This window comes from Pithys albifrons, chromosome 1 (genome assembly GCF_047495875.1).
Source record: "Pithys albifrons albifrons isolate INPA30051 chromosome 1, PitAlb_v1, whole genome shotgun sequence".
Lineage (NCBI taxonomy): Eukaryota > Metazoa > Chordata > Aves > Passeriformes > Thamnophilidae > Pithys > Pithys albifrons.
This window is the reverse complement of record NC_092458.1, coordinates 66485255-66507959: the sequence shown is the minus strand read 5'-3', so window position 1 is coordinate 66507959 and position 22705 is coordinate 66485255. Positions and strand designations below refer to the sequence as shown.

The following is a 22705-nucleotide window of genomic DNA, read 5'->3' as shown; positions in this document are numbered from 1 at the left end:
AGCTTCCCCATCCCTTGGGAGTACCTCAAGGTGCTGCAGACCAGTCACCCAGAAAAGCAAGGTGTTGGCAGCTGAAAACCTTTTCTTGGAAAATTTAAAGCAAGAAGTTTATCAAGGTTACATTATTTCCCTTTGATCAGACTTACTACAACACCCAGTAGCTCAATCCAGATCCTGCTTTCCACTTGGGCAGAAGGCTGATAAGAACACACCTTCCTTCTCTCCTGATCTCTATACCCACGTTTTTCCCTGTAGGCATGGACAGGGAAGTGTAAAAAAGTCTAGTTGGTGCACTCTTGGATCTCACCCAAGCTGGCAGCATGCCCAAACTTAGACCTTAAAATGCTTTCCTCTGAAGGGTGAGCATCTTATGTCCAAGCCCACAGCGGGAGAATGGAGCATGAGGAATATCACCCAACTTTTCAGCTACTGAGCTCAATATCACAACTGCCACGTGGTTAGCTCACATTCAGTCCTGGGGTCCAGGGCAGGAATCTTCTTGCTATTGTAAATAAGTTATAAAGGACTTAGCTGATAAGTTTTAAGACATATCTGTGGAACCCGTATGCTGTGCAGCAGTTCAAAGTTTGACTAAATGTAGGCAGCTTTGCACAGAGAGTTTGGCTTGGAAGGACATTGCTGGGGGACATTTCAGTAGGACTTATACTTAAATCTAGCAAAGAAACACAGCAGCTAAGAAAACAGAGCAGGAAAATTCTGTGTAGGATGGCTGTCTCCAGGTGTCAGCTATTCCACTCCTCTGCTCTGGTTTAGAATCAGACATACATGGTCACTCTTGTTTTCAGAGTTATGCAGAGGAGGCAACAACTCCATGTCCTTCCCACACAGGCAGCGGCCATGCATCACAGTTTCCCAGCTTCACTTTCATATCGGTACAAACAATTTTAAGGAAAGTTTCCCCATGTGTATGGTGAGAAGCAGAGATACAGAATGGAAAAATTCAACTCAAATGGTCGAAGTCCAGCAAAGTTACAAAGGACAAACAAGAAGGGAGGACTGTGGTGAGAATTGACAGGTGCCACCTGCATGGCCAGGTTCTGTCTGAGCTCCAAACCTGGCATGCCTCAAAGAGCCTGGAGTCTAGGGGAAAAATCAAGCAAACAAGGGATAGGAGGAGGTGTTCTTTCAGGTTTAAGATTCTGTCCTGAATTCCTCTAGCTGTAACTATCTGAATAAATATATATATGTGTTTACATATTAGGGTTTTTTCCCTACTCCCATCTGGTGTAACGAACATTGAATAGAAAACAAAAAATTGTGTGAGGCAGACAACATGAAAGAGCTGTGTTTTCAGTGGGAAGGTTCACAGTATGCAAAAGTAATTCCTCAACTCTTCTTACAAGACAACACTGTGCTTCCCTAGTGATAAGAAATACCGTACCAGAAAATGAAATCATTAATACTGGGGGAGATGGGAAAAAAAAATCAAAATACGTGAAGTAGAAAGTGTAAAAAGAGACTACACATATAAGACTCTCTACTACTCTAAGCCTTCCCAGGGCTACTTCCCTATGTATTTGCTGGACAGTGTCTTACTCAAAATGGCTTACATAAGCATGCCTTCCTGCAATTCAAGCTGTGGCCCACACCTGCAGTATGAAGAAGCTGATGCGTAGTGAGAAGAGCAAACTGAAACGGCTGTGTGGTGATGCTGAATCACTTGGAGACCTAAAAAAGCTTCTTGCTAAAAAACCCCCAGCTGATGAACCAGTCTTACTTTTAGAGCAGGTGGAATAGTTCGTGCTCTCATTTTTATCATTAGTGCTGAGAGGGAAAGACAGATTTGTTTTCACATGGTTATTGATTATTAACCAGCTTTGTGAAAGGTTACCTTTTTGCTAGATACAGCCATGGTGGGGGGTTAAAAATCAATCCCTGGGAAAGCTCTGTTTCCCAGTCAACTTCTCCCACTTCAGTCCCTTGTCAGGGATAGTTTTCCTGTGTTGGTTTGAGCACAGATGAGATTGAAAAAGAGATTATTGTGAATATGTTTTGCTCACCTTCAGTACTTCTGTCTAATTGTGAACTGGAGAAGAGGTGTTGAGCACTGAGGAGTTGTTAAATATTATACAGATATAGAAAATCAAATCAGGTTACTTTAGGGAAGTGTAACTGAACTATAATCCTTGCTATTTTATACTCTAATCAGACAGTCAGGGTGGTGGAAGGAATGCAGAAACTATCATCAGTCATAACAGGAAGACGAGATAACTGAGTAGGGATTCACAAATTATTTGTATTGAAAGGCAACCAAAATGCTACTGTCAACTTTCCTAGGGGAAATAATTTATACTGCATCCAGGAGGTTCTACATTTCACTGGACTCAGCAGCCTTCAGTGATGTCTGTCACACAGTACTGGGGAAGAAGTGGCCAACTTCTAAAATACAGTGACTCACACTAAGCCCCTATAGTAACCATTTAAAGGTGAGGACATTGCAGATGCCCTTGAATTTCAAAAGGCATGTTGTATATGTTGGCATACATTATAAAACCACATAGATATGACACTGAGTAAGTGACTTTGCTTTGCAAATCCCCGCCCATTCAAAGAGATTTGTATTATATTGTGAAGTTTTAGACTTCATATAATACAGAATAAGACTTAACCATGCAGATTGCTTCGTCAGGCAAACACCAGGATAGAGGAATGTCATCAGATCTTAACAAGTCCTTAAAACATATTTGAATCTAATATGGTAATTCAAGTATTGCAGTGCAGTTATTATGTGATCTTACAGTAGGATGGCAACAGCTGAGTACATGAAACATTTTTTACTGGTGCTCGAATATCTGAGTTCCTCCATTTATGTTGAGGATAATCATAATCTGCTGCCCTACTTTACATTGCTGCTATCACCACCATCCTTCAATTATGGGTACAGAATCATGCATTCATTTTTATTTAATCTCTTGGAATAGCAAGTTTACTATGAGAATTTATATATATGCATACAACTATCCCAGAGAATGGGGCCAGACTTTTTCAGTGGTGACCAGCGTCAAGATAAGGGGCAACAAGCATAAACTGAAACATGGGAAGCTTCATTTGAATATGAGAATAAAAGGTTTCAGGGGAGACTTAAAGTGTGAAAAAATCATCTGAGTACTGTAGCATTCATAGCACTCAGGAAGTCCAGTTCTGGGGCAAGTAGGGCCAATTGGCCGTTCCCATCGTTCTCACCTGTCTCTTTCATCACCCATATTCCACATCAGGTGGATGCTCGAGTAGGACCCATTCAGAGCTCATAAGCTTCTCCTGGGAACCCACAGCTGTGGAGGGACTCAAGTATCTTAAGTATCGGTGATTGCATCCCGGGAGGATGAGGAGGCAGGCAGTGGAGATCCCTGGGCTAGAGCTTCAGCTGGGTTCGGGCTCCCCGCCCCGTGGACCCCCGGCTGCCGGACACCACCACCACCGCCAGGGTCTGCCCTGGTCGGGATCCCCAGTGCTGGGATACCCAGTGGGGGCCTTTTCCTGCACTGCAGCTCGCGGTCTTGTTGTTAGAACGGCAAAGCGTGTCCTTATCGCCTGCTCATGCAGGCAGAATGAAAGGGAATTAGGTCTAAATTATACGAAATTCATTTGCTTTGGAGAGGGAAGTGTTTGCTCTGTTTAGAAACGTTTGTTATATAGAGAGGACCGCATTAAGACACCGGGTAATGGTCCTCCCTAGAGATGAATCAATTTGCTCTGGGTTTTATGGTGTCGCGTTTGTTTGACCGGGTCGGTTTCCCGTGGAAAACCCAGAGCAATAAGTGCTCCCCGGAGCAGATCTCTGGGGAAGGGGCTGCCGTGCTGGGCTGAGGTGGGAGTACAAGACGTCTCTGGATCAAAGGACAGCCGTGTCTGCAAGAGACCCTAGTGGAAGCATCGCGGGCGTGGGCGTGCTGACCTGGCGCGGGGGAAACCAGCACTAAGGGAGATGCATGTCCTCTCTGGCCGCACACTGGCTGTGGGCCCCGGGGGGACGCGTACCCTGCCCGGCATGCCAGGGGATGGAGGGGGCGGGTGCCGGGCGCGGGGAGCCCGAACAGCAGCGATGTCTGTCGGTAATTCCCGCTAATAAAATACTTTTTCACTATCCGCACTATAATTGGTTTACAGCCTTTTTTGTTTATTTATCCATAAGAGCTGCTGTTAAATGGCTTGGGAAAGCAATCGCTTAATGGCTCAATATTGAATCAAAGGCTCAGTGTGCTTTCTAAGAGATGGGGACTCGCGCGAGTTCAGAGCGGAAACTCATTTCATGTGTAATGGACTGGGCAGGTTTATGATCCCGCGAAACCGGGCGCAGGAGCGAAGAACCGGGATCCTTCTGCCTCGCCGCTCAGGGAGTGCATCGCCACTGGGCGAGCCGAGCTGAGCTAAGCCAAGCCAAGCCAAGCTGACCGCATCCCCCCTACACGGAGCCGCGGGTGCGCACCCCGACGGCAGCGGCGGAGCCCCAGTGTCTGGGGAAGCGGCGGTGTGAGGAGGCGGGCCGGGCAGATAGGAAGCGTGCCTGTGCCCGAGCCAGAGAGAGCGGCGGCCGGGCCGAGCGCAGAGAGTCAGGGAAATGATCTTTGTCCCTTTCAGTAGCTCTCCGCCTTCTCATAGCCTCGTCACCAAGTCAACCAGCACCAGCTCGGATCAGATTATCTCCGAGGGTCAACACATTGCAGCCCGAGCCGCGGGGAATGCTCCTAAATTTACCCCTTGGCCAAACAATCCACTGCCTATCTCTCGCTCTGGTGATAGCATTGTGGTCCCCACCGGTCGCATCCCCCCTGGCAAGGGTGAACGGCCAAAAAGCCGGTTCTGGCCTTCGCCCAGGGCTCCGACACACAGATCCCCCCGAGGAAGCGCCCCCTTGGCACCCCCTGCCCGTCCCCGGACACCCACATCTTTGGCCGAGCTGCCCCCCGAGCCCCAAATGCGCTGATGCCAAACCCCGCATGGAGCCGAATGTACTCGGCTCTCGGAGGGATTTTTCCTCCGTGCCCGGGGGGTGTTGGAAGATGAGCCGCTCCCGGTCAAGCGAGGAGGAGAGGGAAAAGATGTGTTTAGGTACCATCCGTCCCGGAGCGCCCCGCACGTCGGGGTAATCCTCCGATCCCCCTACCCGGCCCCGCAAGTGCCCCGCGGCGGGGCTCCTCACCCCAAAGCAGGGAATGGCACCCGGCAGAGGGGTCAGGGGTTCTGGGGCCAGCCCGACTGAGGGGAAGGAGGTTGCGGCACCGAGGCCACCACAGGTAGCCTCTTACAGTCCGCGCCCCGCCCCGAAGGGCTGAGGGAGGGCTCACGTGGGGGTGAGGCGCCTATGGGGAGGCGGCGGGAACCGCGCAGGGCGGTGGGGCCTGGCGGGGCCGCCAGCTGTCAAAGAGGCATCCCGGGCTCCGAGAGCGGGAGCAGCCCTATGTGTCCCTAAGCTGCGAGACCCCCTTGACCCCGTTCGCCATGAACACCGAGGAGCAGTATTACGCCTCGGCGCAGCTCTACAAGGAGTCGTGTGCGTTTCAGAGAGCCCAGGCGCAGGACTACAACTCCAGTCCCCCAGCGTGCCTGTACATGGGCAGGCAGCAACAGACTCCTTATCCCAGCGCCTTAGGGACTCTCGAGCAAGGCAGCCCGCCAGATATTTCACCTTACGAGGTGCCCCCCATCACTGAGGATGCTGGGGTCTCCCACCTTCATCACCATCATCACCACCACCCTCATCTTCCTCCTCCCCACCAGGACGCGCTGCCTTTCGCAGACGGGGCGGACACGGGAGCTATAGAGGAGCCCCGAGTGCAGGTGCCTTTCGCGTGGATGAAGTCCACCAAATCGCACGCCTGGAAGGGACAGTGGACCGGTAAGCCCCGCCGCCTCCCTCTGCCTCTGCCCCCCCGTTTCTGTCCCTCTCGACGGACAGGAACCCTCTCTTGCACTGGTCCTCCTCACACCGCTCGGATGTATTGTGAAGGGGTCTCGGAGGGTCGCTTCACCCCCACCAGCCCCCAGAGCCACACTGCTCTGGGTCTGCTACCGCAGAGGTTGAACGCTGGGGAGGGAGCCGGTACTCCAGTCCTCGCAGGCGGGTTCGCCGCTCCCTGTGCCTGAGCAATTATTAACGAATTATTTTTCACCAATTAACTAATTGTGGCCAAGCTGGGACAATGTGCAAGCGCCTCCCGGGCGCTGCTGCCTCGCCGAGCACGATGCGTCCGCGGGCGCCAGGTCCGCAGAGGGCGAGGTCGGGGCCGCGGAGACAACCTGCGAGGGGAAGCAGGCGGAGAGCGCCAGGCAGGGCTGGCGGGCAGGGGACAGCCCCATTGCCCCGCGTTCCTGCGCCCGCCGTGCAGGGTCACGGGGCAGCCTCCGAGCCCCCTGGGCAGCTCATCCCCTCTCTGCTGCCTCTCGGCTTTCCTCTGTGCAGAGTCCATCTCCCGTTCTGGCCTCTCTATCCCACTCCTCCTGCTTCCCAGAGGGTTTTAGTCGTAACTGCACCTCTCCTAGAGGAAAAAAAAAACCAGGGCAAGGAAAACAATGCACAAACGAAACAGAGCTGCCAGTGAGGGGAAGAAACTCTATCTAGGCAGAAAGTTCCGCTGCCCAACAATATTTCTGTCTCTGCCTGCACAATGTTATCGTGTCCTGCGCCTCCGTCACGCCTATACGGCAAATATTATATTAATGGCTTTGTTCAAATAGACAGTTGAAAAAAAGGACCAGAGTACGAAAATCACCACGAAATAGCTTAGGAATTGCATGAGGCAGACCGAGGAAGGACAGGTGGCTGTCCCCAGTCGCCAGGGAGGCGCATCTGCCGGCAAAGGTAGAAGAGCATGCTGTCGGTAGAAGAGTATGCTGTCCCATGCCACGGACACGGTGGCAAAGATTGTGCCAGGGAGGAGGTGGGGAGGGGAAGAGAGAAAATCAGATAGTTGAATTGAATGAACTTCAGGAATAACAATATCTAAAAAAAAAAAAGGCGCCAAACTTATGAACGCCACCTTTTTTCTCTGTCACCTGAACCCGAGGAATGACAAAACCAGCAAAAAAGAGAAACTTCCCTCGTGGAAGAGCTGTTCTCCCCAGCCCTCCCGGCAGGTGCAGGCAGGGGCCATGCATTACCCGGTCCGTGCGATGTGTGTGCAACACACGCACCACCGGATCGCTCCTGCCGGAGCACGCCCGCAGAGCTAAAGGGGACCCCTCGCTGTGCCGCGCTCGGAGCCAGACCCCGGCAAATTCTGTATTGCTTTTTTGGCAAACTATATAGCTCGAGGGTTTATTTTTAATGGAAATCCTTGGCGTACATGGATGCCGCGGGGCTTTGTGGTATTATTTCCTGGTAAAGGCGACCAGAGAGGCTGCGGCCGACCCCGGCCCGGTGCCACTTGCCGTGCCCGGCTCCGAGCTCTGCCGCCGGCCCGGGGCTTGCTGGCCCTCTCCCGAGGCCCGGCCTCCAACAAACCCTGGGCGTTCCGCCTTCCCGGTAGGACGAGTTTATTTTATAGTAACAGAACAATGTTTTCTTCAGATACAACCAAATGCATACATTTGGGGTTTATACATGGGTTTAGATTTACATACATACATTGACTTTACTATATATTTATGCATACACACACGTATCGGTTTGTATTTGTAAACATTACATATATGTTTAAATATATTTTAAATACATAAGTAAGTTTATCTACATAGGTTTTAAGTTTATATACATAAGTTCATACTTACAAACACTGTATAAAATCATGGGAATAGGAAGATGAGCGGTAGGAGAGTCCGCGTAGCTCTCTTGAAATGACTCTATCATTCTAGTTGTTTAGATCACTGTTCCCCACAGATGATATCACCCCCCAAAACGTGCCCAGCTGGGCTCTAGCACTGGCTAGAGCGGTCCTGAGTTTCAGTGCCCGTCTCCGACCCCTCTCGATGGGCCGGCCTGTACCACTCGTGCCCCAGTGCCAAGGCAGGAGTGCGGCGGCCGCGCTGGGAATGGCGATTGCACTCCTGCTGCCGCTTTTTACGGGAATAAGAAACCCAAACTTTCACCAGCCTGTCGAAATGGACGGGCTGCGAGGTCGCTCCTGGCCACGGTCCCGCTGCAGGCCCGGTAGCCCACCAATTATTATTGCTTTACTTTAGAGGTTTGTGGGGGTTTTGGTGCGTTGGTTTACTGGAGTTTTTGGTTTTGGTTTTGGGTATTTTTGAGGGTTTAATTTTTTTCGTTTTGTTTTGATTCGTGTGCGTATAGTAACGGTTTTTTCCGGGTGGGTTGTGAGGGTTTTTTCGTTTTTTTGGTCTTTTTTTAAAACACAACTCTGAACAACTGCAACCCTGTATCCGTGAGCCCTTCAGAGGTTTCGGTGACACGCAAACGGTGGCACCTGAGCATCTCCCGCAGCTCATGGGACGGCACTTTTCTGAAAACTTCATCCAAATTATTGTTAAAAACAATAAATTATTATAAAATAATTTAACAGCAGTTGTGACTGCCCCCACTAGCACCACCTCACTGTGCTCAGTCGGAGAGCTCCCCGAGACCTTCCCCTGCCCCCGCTTGCTTCTCCCCGCGTGTCCCCTGTGCCCCGCAGGTGTGCGGGATGTGGCCCCTCTCAGTCCGATGGGGCAGCCGGGCGGGCCGACGCTGACTCTCCCTTCTCTCCAGGGGGCTCCTACGTAGTGGAACCAGAGGAGAACAAGAGGACGAGGACGGCGTACACGCGGGCACAGCTGCTGGAGCTGGAGAAGGAGTTTCTCTTCAACAAGTACATCTCCAGGCCGCGGCGGGTGGAGCTGGCTGTCATGTTGAACTTGACCGAAAGGCATATCAAGATCTGGTTCCAGAACCGCCGGATGAAGTGGAAGAAAGAAGAGGACAAAAAGCGAGGTGCGGGCAACAGCACCGACCCCGAGCAAGACTGCGTGGTGTCCTCCGGGGAGATCCAGACCAAGGAGGATCTCCAGCCGTGTCCCCCTGGAAACCTGCCTTCGGGGGCCTCCAGGGACCTTCTCTCCCCCACCCTAGTCCCTAGAAGACAGCAGGACTCTCGGTGAGCCGCGGGGAGCCCCAAGCCCCGGGACGAGGAAGAGGATGGAACCGGCAAAAGATCCGAGAGGCTGGCGCGGGCTCCGCGCCGCCGTGCCGCGCCGTGCCGTGCCGTGCCGTGCCATGCCGTGCCGTCCCTCTCCCGCCTTCCCTCGGGGAAACTCGGTGCCCCTATTCCAAAGCTCGCGTCCTTCGAAAAGCAAATGGAAGATGTTCAGTTGTTACACGGAGGGGTTTTTTGTGGGCCGTGGGGCCGGAGGAGGCCTCAGAGAGCCGCCCAGATGATGACGAGCTGGGCCTTGCTTCCCCGAGCAACCCACACTGCAGCGAGCCCTACAGGGCAGCTTTCCCTGGGGAAGGTGGGTTTCGGGTGGCCACCGACTGCGTGTGCAAACCAGGGTGCACGGAGTGGTCTGGGAATCGGAGGAGAAACGGGGACACGCTGCTTTACCTCGGACGGCTGCCCGATCGGGGCAACCGTCCTGCCGTGTCCGTTGCTCCACAAACGCGGACGCGGAGCCGAGCATCCCAGACCATCCACGGGCTGGCACGCCACCGTCCCCGTCCCTTCCAGTGGCACCAGGGCATCGGCTCTACCGAGGCTTCTCTCGGGACTGTTACTTCTTTGTAAACTGGAATCTGGTTTCTTTCGTTCTCTTTGGCCTTTGGGAAAGAAAGAAAAAAAAAAGAGGAAGAAAAAAAAAGAAAAAATTTAAAAATTAAAAAAAGGCCCACGTGTCTTGCGGGTAGGATTTCTCTCCCGCAATGAACGACTCTCTATGACAGGTACAGGTAGCCAGACACTCCGGCCTTCAAGAACGGCTGTAGGGACCCTGCGCCGCCGCCCGCGGCTCCGCGTCCCTCTGGGCTCCACGGGGGGCTCCGCAGTGCGCAGAAGTGAGTGCGAACCCAGAGGTGCAACAGAAAAGTCGCAGGTAATCTCCAGGCAGTGAACAGAGGTAAATGGGGCTCCGAGCCGAGAGCGGGACCTCTGCAGAGCGGGAGGTAGGGCTGGTCCCAGGGACATTGTCCTTAGGGGAAAAGCTCCTGCCTCTCTTCCATCTCTTCCGCAAGCTCGGACTCTGCCTTGGAGAGGAGAAACCTCCCCACAGCACATGCTCCTGTCCAGGCCCGGCTCTCAGAAGCTGAGGGCCGGCTGCCTTCCGAGGCACTGCAGAGCACCGGGGACCTTTCCTGGGTGTTGTTTTTCGGCCCGACCCAGCATGCGGGAGAGGCCGGGCCTTCTGGGCTGGAGAGGGGACAGAGCCTGGCCGGAGTTTCCCTGCGCGGAGATAGGCAGCGAGGGTCATCCCGGGCCCAACCCGCCTTCTCTGCTGCCAGGAACATCTTCCCCGTTCCGATAACGACGGGAGTTTCAGGCAAGTGGGGAACAGATCACATCCAAACTACAAAGAGAAAACAGCCGTTTGAAGGAAGTAGGAACTGTCCAGTTTGCTGTAGGTCAGGAGGATCTGCCTCCTCTCCTCGACGGGAAGGTTCCTGCCCTGTACCCGGCAGCAGCAATCCGTCGAGCGTCCCTCGGGGACCGCCACAGTCCCTCCCGCGCTGGAGACCCGGGCCATGGGAGGAAGAAAAGCGGGAGGAGAGCCAGTCCCACCCTGGCCAGAAGATGTTCGCAGTTTCTCGGCTGAAAGCGAGGGGGAGAGGAAATAGCTTGGCCCAGCTATTCGGTTTTTTCCCGTCTTACATGAGACTTTTAACACTAAGGTGGAGACTTGAACCGAAGGTGTAATTTGTCTATTGCTTTTCTTTCCTTTGGGGACATTAAGGTCTGCGTGCAAACAGGAGCCTTTCTGGTAATTCTTCCTGCAAGTTGCCTGAGAAATTTATCATCTGAGCCTGTATGTCCTTATTCATCATAACACAGTCAATCAGTGAGAACTTTATATGAGCAAAATTCAAATAAAGCTGTTCTGCTTAAGAAGCAAAGTACCATATTATTTAAAGTAATATTTCTTAAACATTTGGGGGACATGAAGCCATTTTAAAATATCAGCATTTCTATTCACTATTTCTTAGTATTAACTTTTCACTTGTAATATGCAGTGGAACAATTTCCATGTACCTTTTACAGTGTCTGGCACTGACATTGCAATTCGGGGGCCACTATAAAAACAGATTTAGCTACAGCAGGTATGTCTCTCACACAAAATACCACAATTTTCTACTGAGATTTGTAAAGCACATTGCCCTGGCTGAGCAGCATACATAGCAGCTGAAGTGTTGCCTGTCTTTTTTCTAGTATAGCACATTCAGTTTTGATTTTCTTTGTGCACTGATGTGAAAAGAAAGAATTTTCACAATTTATTGGTGTCATTTCTCCTCAGTATTTTTATTGGTAGAAGCAGAATCAGACCTGCATGGTTTAGTTTTAATGAATAAAGTATTTATTTTCCTAAGAGTTGACATAGTATATGGGTTTGACACCCCCCGCCCCCCATATACATATATATATATATATATATATATATATATATATATATATATATATATATATATATATATCACTCTCTTTACAACTTCACCAATGGAAAAAATAACACTAACTAAATCAAGACATGTCTGGAACCTTGTAGAGCTAAAGATTCATGGTCATTTCACCTGACAGAACAGCCAGCCCTACACAGTGCTGGGGAAAGGCAAGAGTTATAAGGTTACTAGACTTCTTATACCAGGTCATCTCACCAAAACCAGTTGTCCAGATATATACATGTTCCTAGGAGACATCTCCCCTTATGAAATAGTTTATGATTTATATGTAATCACCTTTACCCTAGGGTAGGATTTACACAAAACATTCTAAAAATACTTTTAAAATTAGGCAAGAGACAAAAAGTGTGAGATGTCTTTTTGTTTCCTTTTGGGGCAAGAGTGAAATCCTTTAGGCAGGTGTGGAAGAGGTATGACCTAAAGAAATCATATGTATTCAGTGTTCATTATTTCAAAGAAAGCTGGGCAAAATTCAGGGCAATTGCTCTCTCCCTGGGTGCATCTGGCTCTGGCATCCACTGCACCAGGAACTATGGAGACATCAGTTCTACCTGTGTCTCCATGGAAGATAGTGAGGATGAAGGTCTTGACTGAGCTTTGCACAGGCAACACCTTTGCTGCTCTCACTTTGCTCAGATGTGTCCCCCAACAGTGCAGTGTAAACATTCTTCTGTTTCTGCACTACTGAGACCTTGACTGTTATTCCACGAAAGATCTCCAAGCAGGGCTGAGCATCTAAGGTGAATGGCACACATCTAGGCCAAGCTTGGCAGGAGCTTGGGGCTGCTGTCACACCTGGGTCAGAATCTGCTACCATCTGGTAAGCTACATCTGCAGCCCCTGTTGGGACCATGTAAGGGAAACAGGAGCTCATGCACACCCTGTGCTGACCCCTGTTTTACCTCCCCATCACAGGACCATGTCCCAGGACCCTGCAGCAATGACCATATGAAAAGTAGGATTGCAAGACTGTACTTGTCTCCTCCATTAAAACCCCATATGTTTGCCTGAAAATCCCTCCATTTTTGAATAATTATGTCCATAAATTAATTCTGAAAGCAGTGATTTAACCTAAGGTGTGAAAGTCTTTCCAGCCTGACATTGAAAGCTGCTACCTCCCACATTGTGATTGCTGCTGCTGCCATGATCACAGCTGAGAAGAGATTTTGCAGGTTGAGAGAAGAAATATTGCTCAGGAAGACTTTAGTGCCTTGAAGTGCAACAAAGCTTAGGATGGGATGGGATGGGATGGCAGCCCTGCAATGACCACCAAAGCAGGGTCTGGTGGCCTGGGCAATGCACCTTACAAACTGTCCTCCACACAGGCCAGAACTGTCTGAGGGTTAAGTGCTGGGTTTCAAGGCTTATTTGGCGTGTAGAAAGAAAGAGTCTTGGGCTTCCTACACACCTGATAGCTTATAGGGTTATTCTTATGAGATAATTTCACATAAGCATAGGCAACCCATGCAAACACACATGTACACATGTGGCGTCCAAAAAACTGTCGCTCAGAAAAGCAATCCCCTTCCTGCTTTCTTCTGCCATGGATGGGGATAAGAATGGCCAGGTCTTCAGTGATATTTTTATATCAGTCAGGAATGTGTCTGGTTTAACATCTAGGGAGGACAATGAAATGTATAAACACATGTTAGTAGTGAACATTATCTACTTTCACTTATCTGCTACTTACATTAATTTAATATTTATTATTTATCCTCATTGCTCCTGCCCCACTGGCTTTCAACACACTTTACAGTACCTTTCTGTGCACCTTGCCTGCACTCACGCGCCCCAGTAGTGCTTTAGCTGCAAGTGCAAAGAATGGTGGAGCAAAGGGGAAAGTGCATGGAGGCAAGGCTTCTCCAAATCTCTGTCTTTCCCTGTCTCCTCTCCTCCTACTACTTGATGTCCTGGTATGCAGCTCCTCTGTTCTCTAGTGCTTTTGGGATCAGAACATATGCAAGAACAAAAAGAATGCAAAGCAAATGGACTGAGTCTCTCTCCCCAGTGTGCCTCAGTGATGAGTCAGGCCCAGCCAGCCTCATTCATGCAGTAGGAAACTCCAACATGTGATTCCTCTACTATAAGGTCCGACGCACTTGCTGCTGCATATCAGGGCTTGTTCCAGAAAGTATTTGCTCCAGCAGTAGCAGCACTGGGTGGAGGAAACGCTGCAGCTGTGCTGCCTCTGCATGAGATGTCTTGAGACATGTTCCCAGGATCCCCGATGTCTGTCTCCATCTGCCAGGATCCACTGGGCATAAGAGGCAGGTACCTTGTCAAACAGGCATATTCTTCACAAACAACCCAAAAAACACATTGCAAGTGAAGAAACTCAAGAGATGGGGGTAAGCTTGACCAAAATGTCAATAGCAGAAGCATCTCTAGCAGGTGTGGCATATTGGCCAAGAGCAGGTTGTTGGGCTTTGCCTCATGACAGAGCTGGTCTGGATACAATGAGATGGTGGCAGTGACAGCTTCAATTTCTCCCTGTCCTTTGACCCAGACTCAGGACGAGAAGAGCATCTGCTCAAAGAAACCTTGGCACAGTGTGCTTAAGATTCAAAAGTAAAACATATTTAGCAGGCTCAGAAAATAGTTACAATGGTTTGTGTCTCCACTTGCAGGGCTAGACTTGATAGCGAATACTGGTAGAGCTGTTTCCAAGAGTGACTGGTAGCACGCTAGTGTTTTGTCTGAGCAGGTGCAATGTGTGCCATAATTTATTTGGCTGTGCCTGCTTTGGACATTCCCTGTGGACATCAAAGCACTGACCAGAGACAGGCAAGGATTAGTGACTTCACCGGCATAAGAAAAGTCAGAAACAGGAAAGACAGCTCTCTTTGGAGACTGACAGCCTGTGCTGGGAGACCAAGCTGTAGGAGGGGAGAGTTACCAGATACAGGACTGTGCAGAGACCTGTGTTTGAACACCACTTCCCTGGGCTCAAACCCTTCTCTAGAGAAAAGCAAACAGTTACCTGCTGGGAGCCTCAGCTGGGTGCGGCATTGTAGAGCTCCAAGTCATGTTTTGAACAGAACCCCTCCTGGAGAGGAGGCTGTAACTCTCTGCAGCAAGCAGTAGTGAAACAGCCCCCTTGCATCCTGGCTTTTAACCACACTGCAACACAACTGCTCAGGTCCCTCTGATTCAAACATATGCCTCTCACTCCCTGCCAAGCTTCCAGCAGGGAGAGTTGATCTGTCATCCTGTATGCCCTCTCTCCTTTTCCAGTGCTAGGCCCTTGTTGGTGAGTCAGTATTTGGCTAAGGGTGAGACTTTGTGAGGTGACATTTCTCAAGATAAAGTGGCAGAATAGCAAGTCCAGGCTTGGAATTGTTTTAATCCACTCCGTAAGCTGAATTTTTACCCCCAGAATGAGAATTGTCAAAAGTGGGGGTGGGGGGGTGAAGAGTGAGGGGAAAGCCCCTCTACTTTGAAGACATCAATCCCTTACCCTGGAATTAATGTGGTAGAACTTGCTATTAAAGTCACAGCTGGTTTCTGGAATAATGTGATTGGAAAACTGCTCTCACCCTCTGCTTCCTTTTTGTCAATGGTTTGGTCCTGTTCACCCCATAGAATTTAGTGAGAGTTTTATTTCAAATAGAAAGAGGTACATTTGATGGCATGTGTGCAAGACAGTGTTTTGAGCTGTGCATGAGATTAGGTGAAGCTAAAGGCAGAGGAAAGGACCATAGACCATAGAGCTGCGTGACTCTTACATGGTAATGAAGGGGATTCCTTAGGAGCATCCCTGAAGGAGTAATAAGAGAACTGAAACTGAAACCACTGAGATTTCTATTCTGTTGTTCTGCCCAAAGTAAGATCACTTCAGACCTATTGCTCTGTCCTCTTCACTAAGGTCTGTGTAGCTGCAGATTTCCCAACGTTCTCTGTTCCAGTGCATCATTATTATTACCATGAGTGCATTTTCCTAACATCCAACAAGTCTTACCTGTTGCAGTTACAGCTTATGGTTTCTTGCCCTATTAGCAAGGAGAGGACAGTGTACTTCCCTTCCCTTTGAAACAGCCTCCCAGGAAGCCAAAGGAAAAGTTTTGGAGAAGAAAAATAATTTTTAAAGAAACTTCTGGTTTATTAAAAACTTGTTAGAGAAATCAGCAAGAGCAGTTTCCCAGAAGCTGGAGAGGATGCACCTACAGGCAAGCAAAGGGACAGTGCTCTAAGTATTAATGAAAAGCAACACTGTCAGTGAGTGGATAGGCAGAAGGATGAGCTGGCACTGAAAGCAGGAGAGGTCAAAAGAGAGGCAAGTAAGGCTGAAGCAGTTTGGTTTATTAGGGGGATAAGCCAGAGGGGAACATTAACGGAGAGGGGTGAAGAAAGAAGGTAACTGATCTAATGCAAAGACCTCAACAGCTACAGGATTATGACACCAATGAGGTCATTAGCTGGGAATGCCATTTGGCTTCTAGCGAACAAGTCATGATACAGAAACTAGGAGTTTGTGTGTCTTGCTTAGCTGTTAATTGCAGCTTGCACCTTTCTCGCAGAAGCTTAATTTGCCCTTGTAATGTGATGGTGTTTTCTCAACCCATTTCCACATTCCTTCTGGTGCATACACTAAAGGAAAATGTTGTGATTCTGTCAGAGATTTGCATTTCCTGCAGTCTCTCTTCAACAGTGTTTATTCACTGTTTCATGTAGGGTTTGTTCCACCTGTCCCTGGTTATGACAAATCAGCTACTTAGCTTGCTCAGGGCTATAAATGAAATTCTTTTTTGGCAAAATATCTCATAGAGCTGTCTCACAGTTCCTGGGGAAAATATTCTCAATTTGTTTATGTGCAGGCACTGGAAATTGTGAGAAAAACTGCAGAGATGTGTGAGATAAAAATCCATTTGGAGTGGCAGATTTATGTCCTGCTTCAGAAAAGTTCCATTTGCTCCTATGCTTGCTTTAATCCCATCCTTTCAGCTTGGCTCTGAGAAATGAGGTAAGCCACACAGCAACACTACTCATGGAGGATCTGAAAAATCCTGCCTTCTCAGCCATGAGATGACAAGGGGCTGGGAGCAGTAATAGTTTGTTGGAAAATCTTGGTGCCCATGCTTCTTCTCCAGATGTGGTCACTAGATAGGTCAGGGCTTCATTCTGCACGGGTTGTAAACCTATAAGCATTTGCAAGAGTGGGTGAAGTGAGGCTCAGGAGAGATAGGACTTCTACAGGTTAACATCAGGACCAAGGAAGAGATAAGCTGACAGCTGGGAGCCATGTAAGCATCAAGCTGGGGAAGTCAGACGAAGGGAGATGTGGTGTTTCTTCTACATGTTTGTGTGATGCCAGCGTGGCTCTATGCCTGGTTATGGAGTCTGGAGTGAAAGATGGGATAGGATGCATCAGGAACTAAAAAACATCCAGGAAGAGGGCAACTAACAAGACAATACTTCCCTCACATCGTAGTGTGAGGGTGCAGTGGCATGTCACATTATCCAAAGTGCTAGTGCACCCTCTCTGCCTGCTCTTTCTGTACTAAAGAGAAGTAGTTGGGTGAGAGAGCTCAACTCACCCAATCCAAGAAAAGACTCATCATTCTGTAAAAAGTGCCATCTCTTTCATTCTGGAAGCAACTCACACTACACCTGCACCTTCACTGTCTTTGACACAAAGCAGGAGCTTATGCAAGATATAGGAACCTGGAAGGGGCAGGCAAGGAAGCAGAGGAGAGTTACCCATAGGACCATGAATGCAGTGCAGCTAGTGAAAGAATTCCCTTGCCCTGTTAAAGTTTAGTTTTAAGGTTCAACATATCTTGGATGTTGGCCACTTTCATTTCACTGCTGCCACTCCAGAACATACTCCACTTTGCCAGTAATCTTGACACCTTCTGCCTTCTCTTAAATGAACCCCAATATGCTTTCTGAAGCTATCATTTCCCCAGTGTAGACAAGCATCGTGAACAAAGTGGGACTAAGGGAATTTGATGAAAGAGAGCCTTCAGGGAGGCAGAGATTGTTCCAAGTGAGGGCATGGAAGAGGCATAAAGCCAAGAGCCAGTAAAGGAGCTCTAGGCCATGGTCCAAAGATAACTGCAGCCAACCAGACCTATTTGAATGGGCTTTGGCCTGGATTCTTGGACAGCAGCTGTAAGGGAGGACACCAGGGGTATAATGTGTGTGAACCCAGAATAGAAAACTGAGGGGCAGGGATTTGCTCACTCATTTAAGCATGATTTATGTAGAACATAAAATGACTTTCTTCAGTGCCACCAGGGCTCTCCAGATAGTGCCACAGACATTTACAGGTTCTGCTCCACGGGGTTGTGTTTTACATAACAGCAATGGCTGATGTCTTGTACTGCAGTAGCAACAAGTGTTTGAAAAAAGGAAAAACATTGCAGAGAGAGAAGGATAAGTGGATTTGTGCTTCGTGCTGCTGCGCTGCCCGGTGGGAAATCGGATGCTGATCAGTTCCAAAACTCCTTATCTTGATCCTTGGTGGCACAGGTCCAGAAAAGGGAGGGAGGATGTGCCATACTTCTATCGTGAGGTCAGATCAAGGCAATACCGCAGTTCCGAGACAGTAATGCATTTCCTACTGCCAGGTCTGATGTCTGCCATTCACCTCCTCAGGCGCGACACTGATGACAGTAACCTAGCGGAGCATGTGGGACCTGGCAGGATGCAAACCCCTTATGGTGAGCGCCGCTGGCATCTCCGCGGAGTGCGGCGGGTCCGGTGCGGAGCGGGCGGGGCGGGGCGGGGCCGGTGGCAGCGCCGGACGGGAGGCGCCCGTGGCGCCCGTGAGCTGTGCCACACCGCCACCTGCCGGCCGCACCGCCACAGCGCAGCGGTACTGCGCGGCCCCTCCTTCCCTCCTTCCCTCTCTCCTTCCCTCCCTCTTTCTTTCCCTCCTTCCCTCCCTCCTTCCTTCCCTCCCTCCTTCCCTCCCTCCTTCCTTCCCTTTCTCATTCCCTCCTTCCCTCCCTCCTTCTTTCCCTCCCTCCTTCCTTCCCTTTCTCATTCCCTCCTTCCCTCCTTCCCTCCTTCCCTCCTTCCCTCCCTCCCTCTCTCGTTCGTTCGTTCGTTCGTTCGTTCGTTCGTTCGTTCGTTCGTTCCTTCCTTCCTTCCTTCCTTCCTTCCTTCCTTCCTTCCTTCCTTCCTTCCTCTCCCTCCCTTCCTCTCTCTCCCTTCCTCCCTCTGTCCCTCCCTTTTTCTCTTCCTTCCTTGCTCCCTTCCTTCCTTCCTTTCTGGAAGCCTGTCCCAACCCCATGCCAGTCCTGCAGCACAGAGACGCTTCAATGCAAACAGTTTGGGCTATGAAGAAACAGGTGGCAATTCCCTGCTGGAAGCCAAAGTCTCAGGTTGCTCTTGGTCAGTGTGCCAGCAGGCTGGAGTTGTCAGACAGGATTTGGCGACTGTCCCCATCCTCAGAGTTCAGCCCTACCAAGTGCGCAGGCTACATGGTGGGTGATAACAGCAGAAATCAGTCCTGTAAGTTCAGCACAGCTGGATCATCTACCTCAATTCTTCTGCTTTTGCCTTCCTGCTGAGGAAATAAACAGAAAGGAGGAGATCTCCTGGAACATCTCACTGGGTATGTTGACATCTCAGAGAGCCAGGACTTCTTAAAAGAAGCATGAGAAGGAATGCCTTTCTGGAACCACCTTACATGATTTCAGTGCCACTTACGAACCTGAGGCTACAGCTGCACCCATAAGGTGACCATGCTCCAAAACACTCCTCAGTGCTGAGCCAAACTGTCTCTAAACGACCTATATGCAGACGATTTCTCTGCTACCCCCTAAAACTGGTTGGCTGCACCCAAACCACATCCTGGGAACAAGCTCTTGTTTGTCTTAACTCTCAAACCATGCCCAGAAGTTTCCTGGGCAAGCAAAAGCTGGCCCAAGCCATCTGATTGAGCTACAGTGCGTAGGAATATTTCCTGGCATTTTTTGACTTCTTAGGACAAATGTAGGAATTCAGTCCAACCTTCACTTATCAAATGGGCAACTTGACAGCAGCAAGGAAAAACTCTATCACATAAACTGGCTCTGGATGACTTTAGAAAACTTCCATGAGAGTGAAGAAATGCCTCTAGATTGAGTTTGACTTTGTGAGACAAGTACCCTGCCCCTTGGGTTTTGATGCTGCAGGATGCCAGAGCAGTGAGTGACCAGGAAACAGGCTGAGAGCCTCTGAACCAGGACTGTCTTGAATTTGGAGAGCACTGCTGAAGGGATCTGATTTGTGAGAAAGCAGACTTGTCTTTGGTAAAACTGCACACATAGAGCGTGATGTTCACAAAGGTAAAATATACTAAGTGAGGTTAAACATTTAAAGTCTGATAAAAATGCACTGCTCATTCCTCCAGCATGAATCATCGATTTGTGCTGACGTGCTCCTAGCAGTTCATACTGGCACTTGCTTTTCACTGGGCTGTCAGGAAGGGACAAGTGAGTTGAGCAGGTTGGGTAGACAGGGAAGGGAGTGGCATGCTGGGACACCATGGGGGACCTGCCTGGAAAGGAACAATGGCTGTTGTGCTGTCACTCCTTCCTGTCTTTTTTTTCTGGGCTCTGCAAGCTGCTGTGGTGCATTTACCCAGGTATCTCTAAACAGGATCTCCCTTGGCTCTGGACCTCAGAGCACATCATAGACCACAGGAACCTCACAAGACACAGGCAGCTGCCAGGTGGGGTGCGTGCCACTGCTATCTGCATTAGTCAGGGAGGGAGCAGGTAGCACTGAGGGCATCCCCCTGCCCCCAGGTACACTTTGAACTCCAGCCCCAGCTATTCCCCTTCCTGTGTCAGAAATGGTCCTTCTCCTTATCTCTGAGACAAGAAAATTCCTTCTTGTCTTTTCTTTCTCATTCTATTCTTGAACTCTGCTGTTTCATGCATAAGGGGCCAGCACCAGGATATTTGCGTGATAGTAGCTCCCAGCCTGTGGAGGATATAGGATCACTTTCCCAGGCCAAGAGGGAAGGAGGCAGGTTTTCAGGTGTCCATGGTAGCATGCCTGGGTAGGGATATCCATGGGAAGAGGCTGAATACCCCCAGCCCTTCAAGCCCCAGAGACTTTGCTGAGCTGCTGAACCCTTGCCATGTCAGCCCCTCTGCCCCTTCTCAGGCAGCTGCTTTTGTTGGACTAATGTGGCAGCTGTGTTTTCCTGCTCCAGTTCAGGAACCTGTGCCCACAGGTAAGGAGATAATGAAGGACATGTTTTACCGGCTGGAGCCATTGAGAGACCAAGCCTCTGAGGATGGAAAACACCTTTGGAGCCATGATAGGAGATTGGTGAGGCAGTTACTGAGAATGAAAGAGTAGGTCCAAAGTGTTGCTCTGGTATTGGAAGAGCAGGGTGTCGTTACTGGGAACAGAAAAAGGATCATGTTTCTAGACTGAAGTCCTGGAGGAAGAAAGACACTCCTGATAAGAGCAAGCTGCTTTTTCTTCTGAGTCACTACATTCCCAGGAGTAGTTGCGCAAGATGTTTTCAGAGACCCCTTTTCAGATCACTGTGGTTACCTCTACACCCATAGATGATATAAGTGTACTGATGAGGATCAAAGAACATCTTAAAATTAGCATAACATCCAGAAAAACCATAGACTGTGTTTACTGTTGTACTTTATAATTCTTAGAGTAGCACATATTTATTTTAAACTAGAATAAGAATTCTTTGGTATTGCTTGTAGGAGGTGATTCTCACCAATGTAATTTCCCTCTCACATTCTAAAATTTTACAAACAACAAAAAAAAAATCACTAGTTTGGGTGAGGACTCAAATTGCCCTAAAATGTAATCAAAAAACTTGAGTTATCTTTAAAGATACCTCGATAGTTACCCATAATACAGCTTTTTATATCACTTCCAACAACCCTTGTGAGAGGGATTGACTCATTTTCAAACTGTAGAAAAAGGAAGAAAAGTAATGTATACTAATGTGTCTTGACTCTTTCTTGATTTAGGAGTTTAAACAGCTTTGGAGGCTCAGATAGCCTCTGATGTCCATGTCTTGCCCATATGAGACTCGAGGTTCCTAAAAGCAGAATTGTGGTCTTAAAAATTCTGAGACCCAAATGATCGTGGAGGCTCCTGTACCAAACACCTGGTTTCTGTTTCAGTTTTGTGTCACAATATTCTCCAGGGACTGGTTTACAAGCAAGACCTTGTTGAAAGCCCAAACTGTTGTCACTCAGGGAAGCAACGGACCAAGCAAGCCTGGTAGCCCTGAGTGATTGTTCTGTTTGCATGGTTTGAGCATGGCATGGAAAAAATAGACCACAAGCAATCTCAGTTTCCAGAGTTAAAAGCTTGTCCTGTCTGCCAGCAGAGGAAGGGACAAAGCAGTGAGGAGCATCCCATTCCAAAGAATGCAGGAGATAAGGCAGCTTTTCTTTCACAAATGCTTTTGGGTTTATGCAAGTTATCTGGAGCACAGGCTGTGACTCTATGGAAGGCTCAAAAGCACAACTACAAGAACTTGCAACAGCTGCCAAAAAATACCTGGGTGACTAAGGGAAGAAAAATGCTGAAAGCAGGAAAGGTCCATGTGCTCTGTTTGGCTTGTTCTCTTCTTTTGGAACAGCACTATAAGAAGTGATTTTTTTTCCAGCCCTTCCTGTTGCACCTGGGTGCAGGGGCACAGAGAGGCAGATAATGAGTCCAGATGTTATATTTGGCATCTGTCTAGTTTTCTTCTGTTCAGCTTAAGTGCTAGGGATCAGCAGGCTGGAAATTAGCTGTTAGAAGTTTAAACTAAAGGAGGGTAGATTTAGGCTAGAAATAAAGTAGAAATTTTTACAATGAGGGCGGTGAAACACTGGAATCTTATCCTGAGAGGTAGTGAATGCCCTATCCCTGAAAATATTCAAGGTGACATTGGATGGGGCTCTGAGCAACCTGACCTAGTTGAAGATGTCCTTGCTCATTGCAGGTCAATAGGACTTAGGTGAGCTCAAAGGTCCCTTTCAACCCACACTATTATATGATTCCATGAAGCACACTTAAAAAAGGTACTGATACACTTCTGTTAATTTGAAGAATTGAATCAAAACATCTGCCTTGACCAATATTACATTAAATAGTTTATTTATTATGGATACTGTTAGCTTTTGTGTTAGGTTTGTTATTATTATAATTAGGGGAAATTAAGAACAAAGAGAAAATTATTCC

The 22705-nt window shown here is 48.9% G+C and overlaps 1 protein-coding gene across 1 annotated transcript; it reads left to right on the top strand.

Moving 5' to 3' along the window:
- The first annotated feature begins 5460 nt into the window (after positions 1–5460).
- Positions 5461–9101, top strand: PDX1 (pancreatic and duodenal homeobox 1). Its single transcript, XM_071571199.1, has 2 exons — positions 5461–5857; positions 8663–9101. Exons 1-2 carry the CDS (start codon positions 5461–5463, stop codon positions 9049–9051), a joined length of 786 nt encoding a protein of 261 aa, XP_071427300.1. The 3' UTR covers positions 9052–9101.
- Positions 9102–22705: the final 13604 nt, after the last annotated feature.

Bases quoted from the DNA above. Each gene is read 5' to 3' on its own strand.
- PDX1 (XM_071571199.1), top strand. From the start codon at position 5,461: ATGAACACCGAGGAGCAGTATTACGCCTCGGCGCAGCTCTACAAGGAG. The intron at 5,858-8,662 runs GTAAGCCCCGCC...CCTTCTCTCCAG, and splicing joins CTGGAAGGGACAGTGGACCG to GGGGCTCCTACGTAGTGGAA.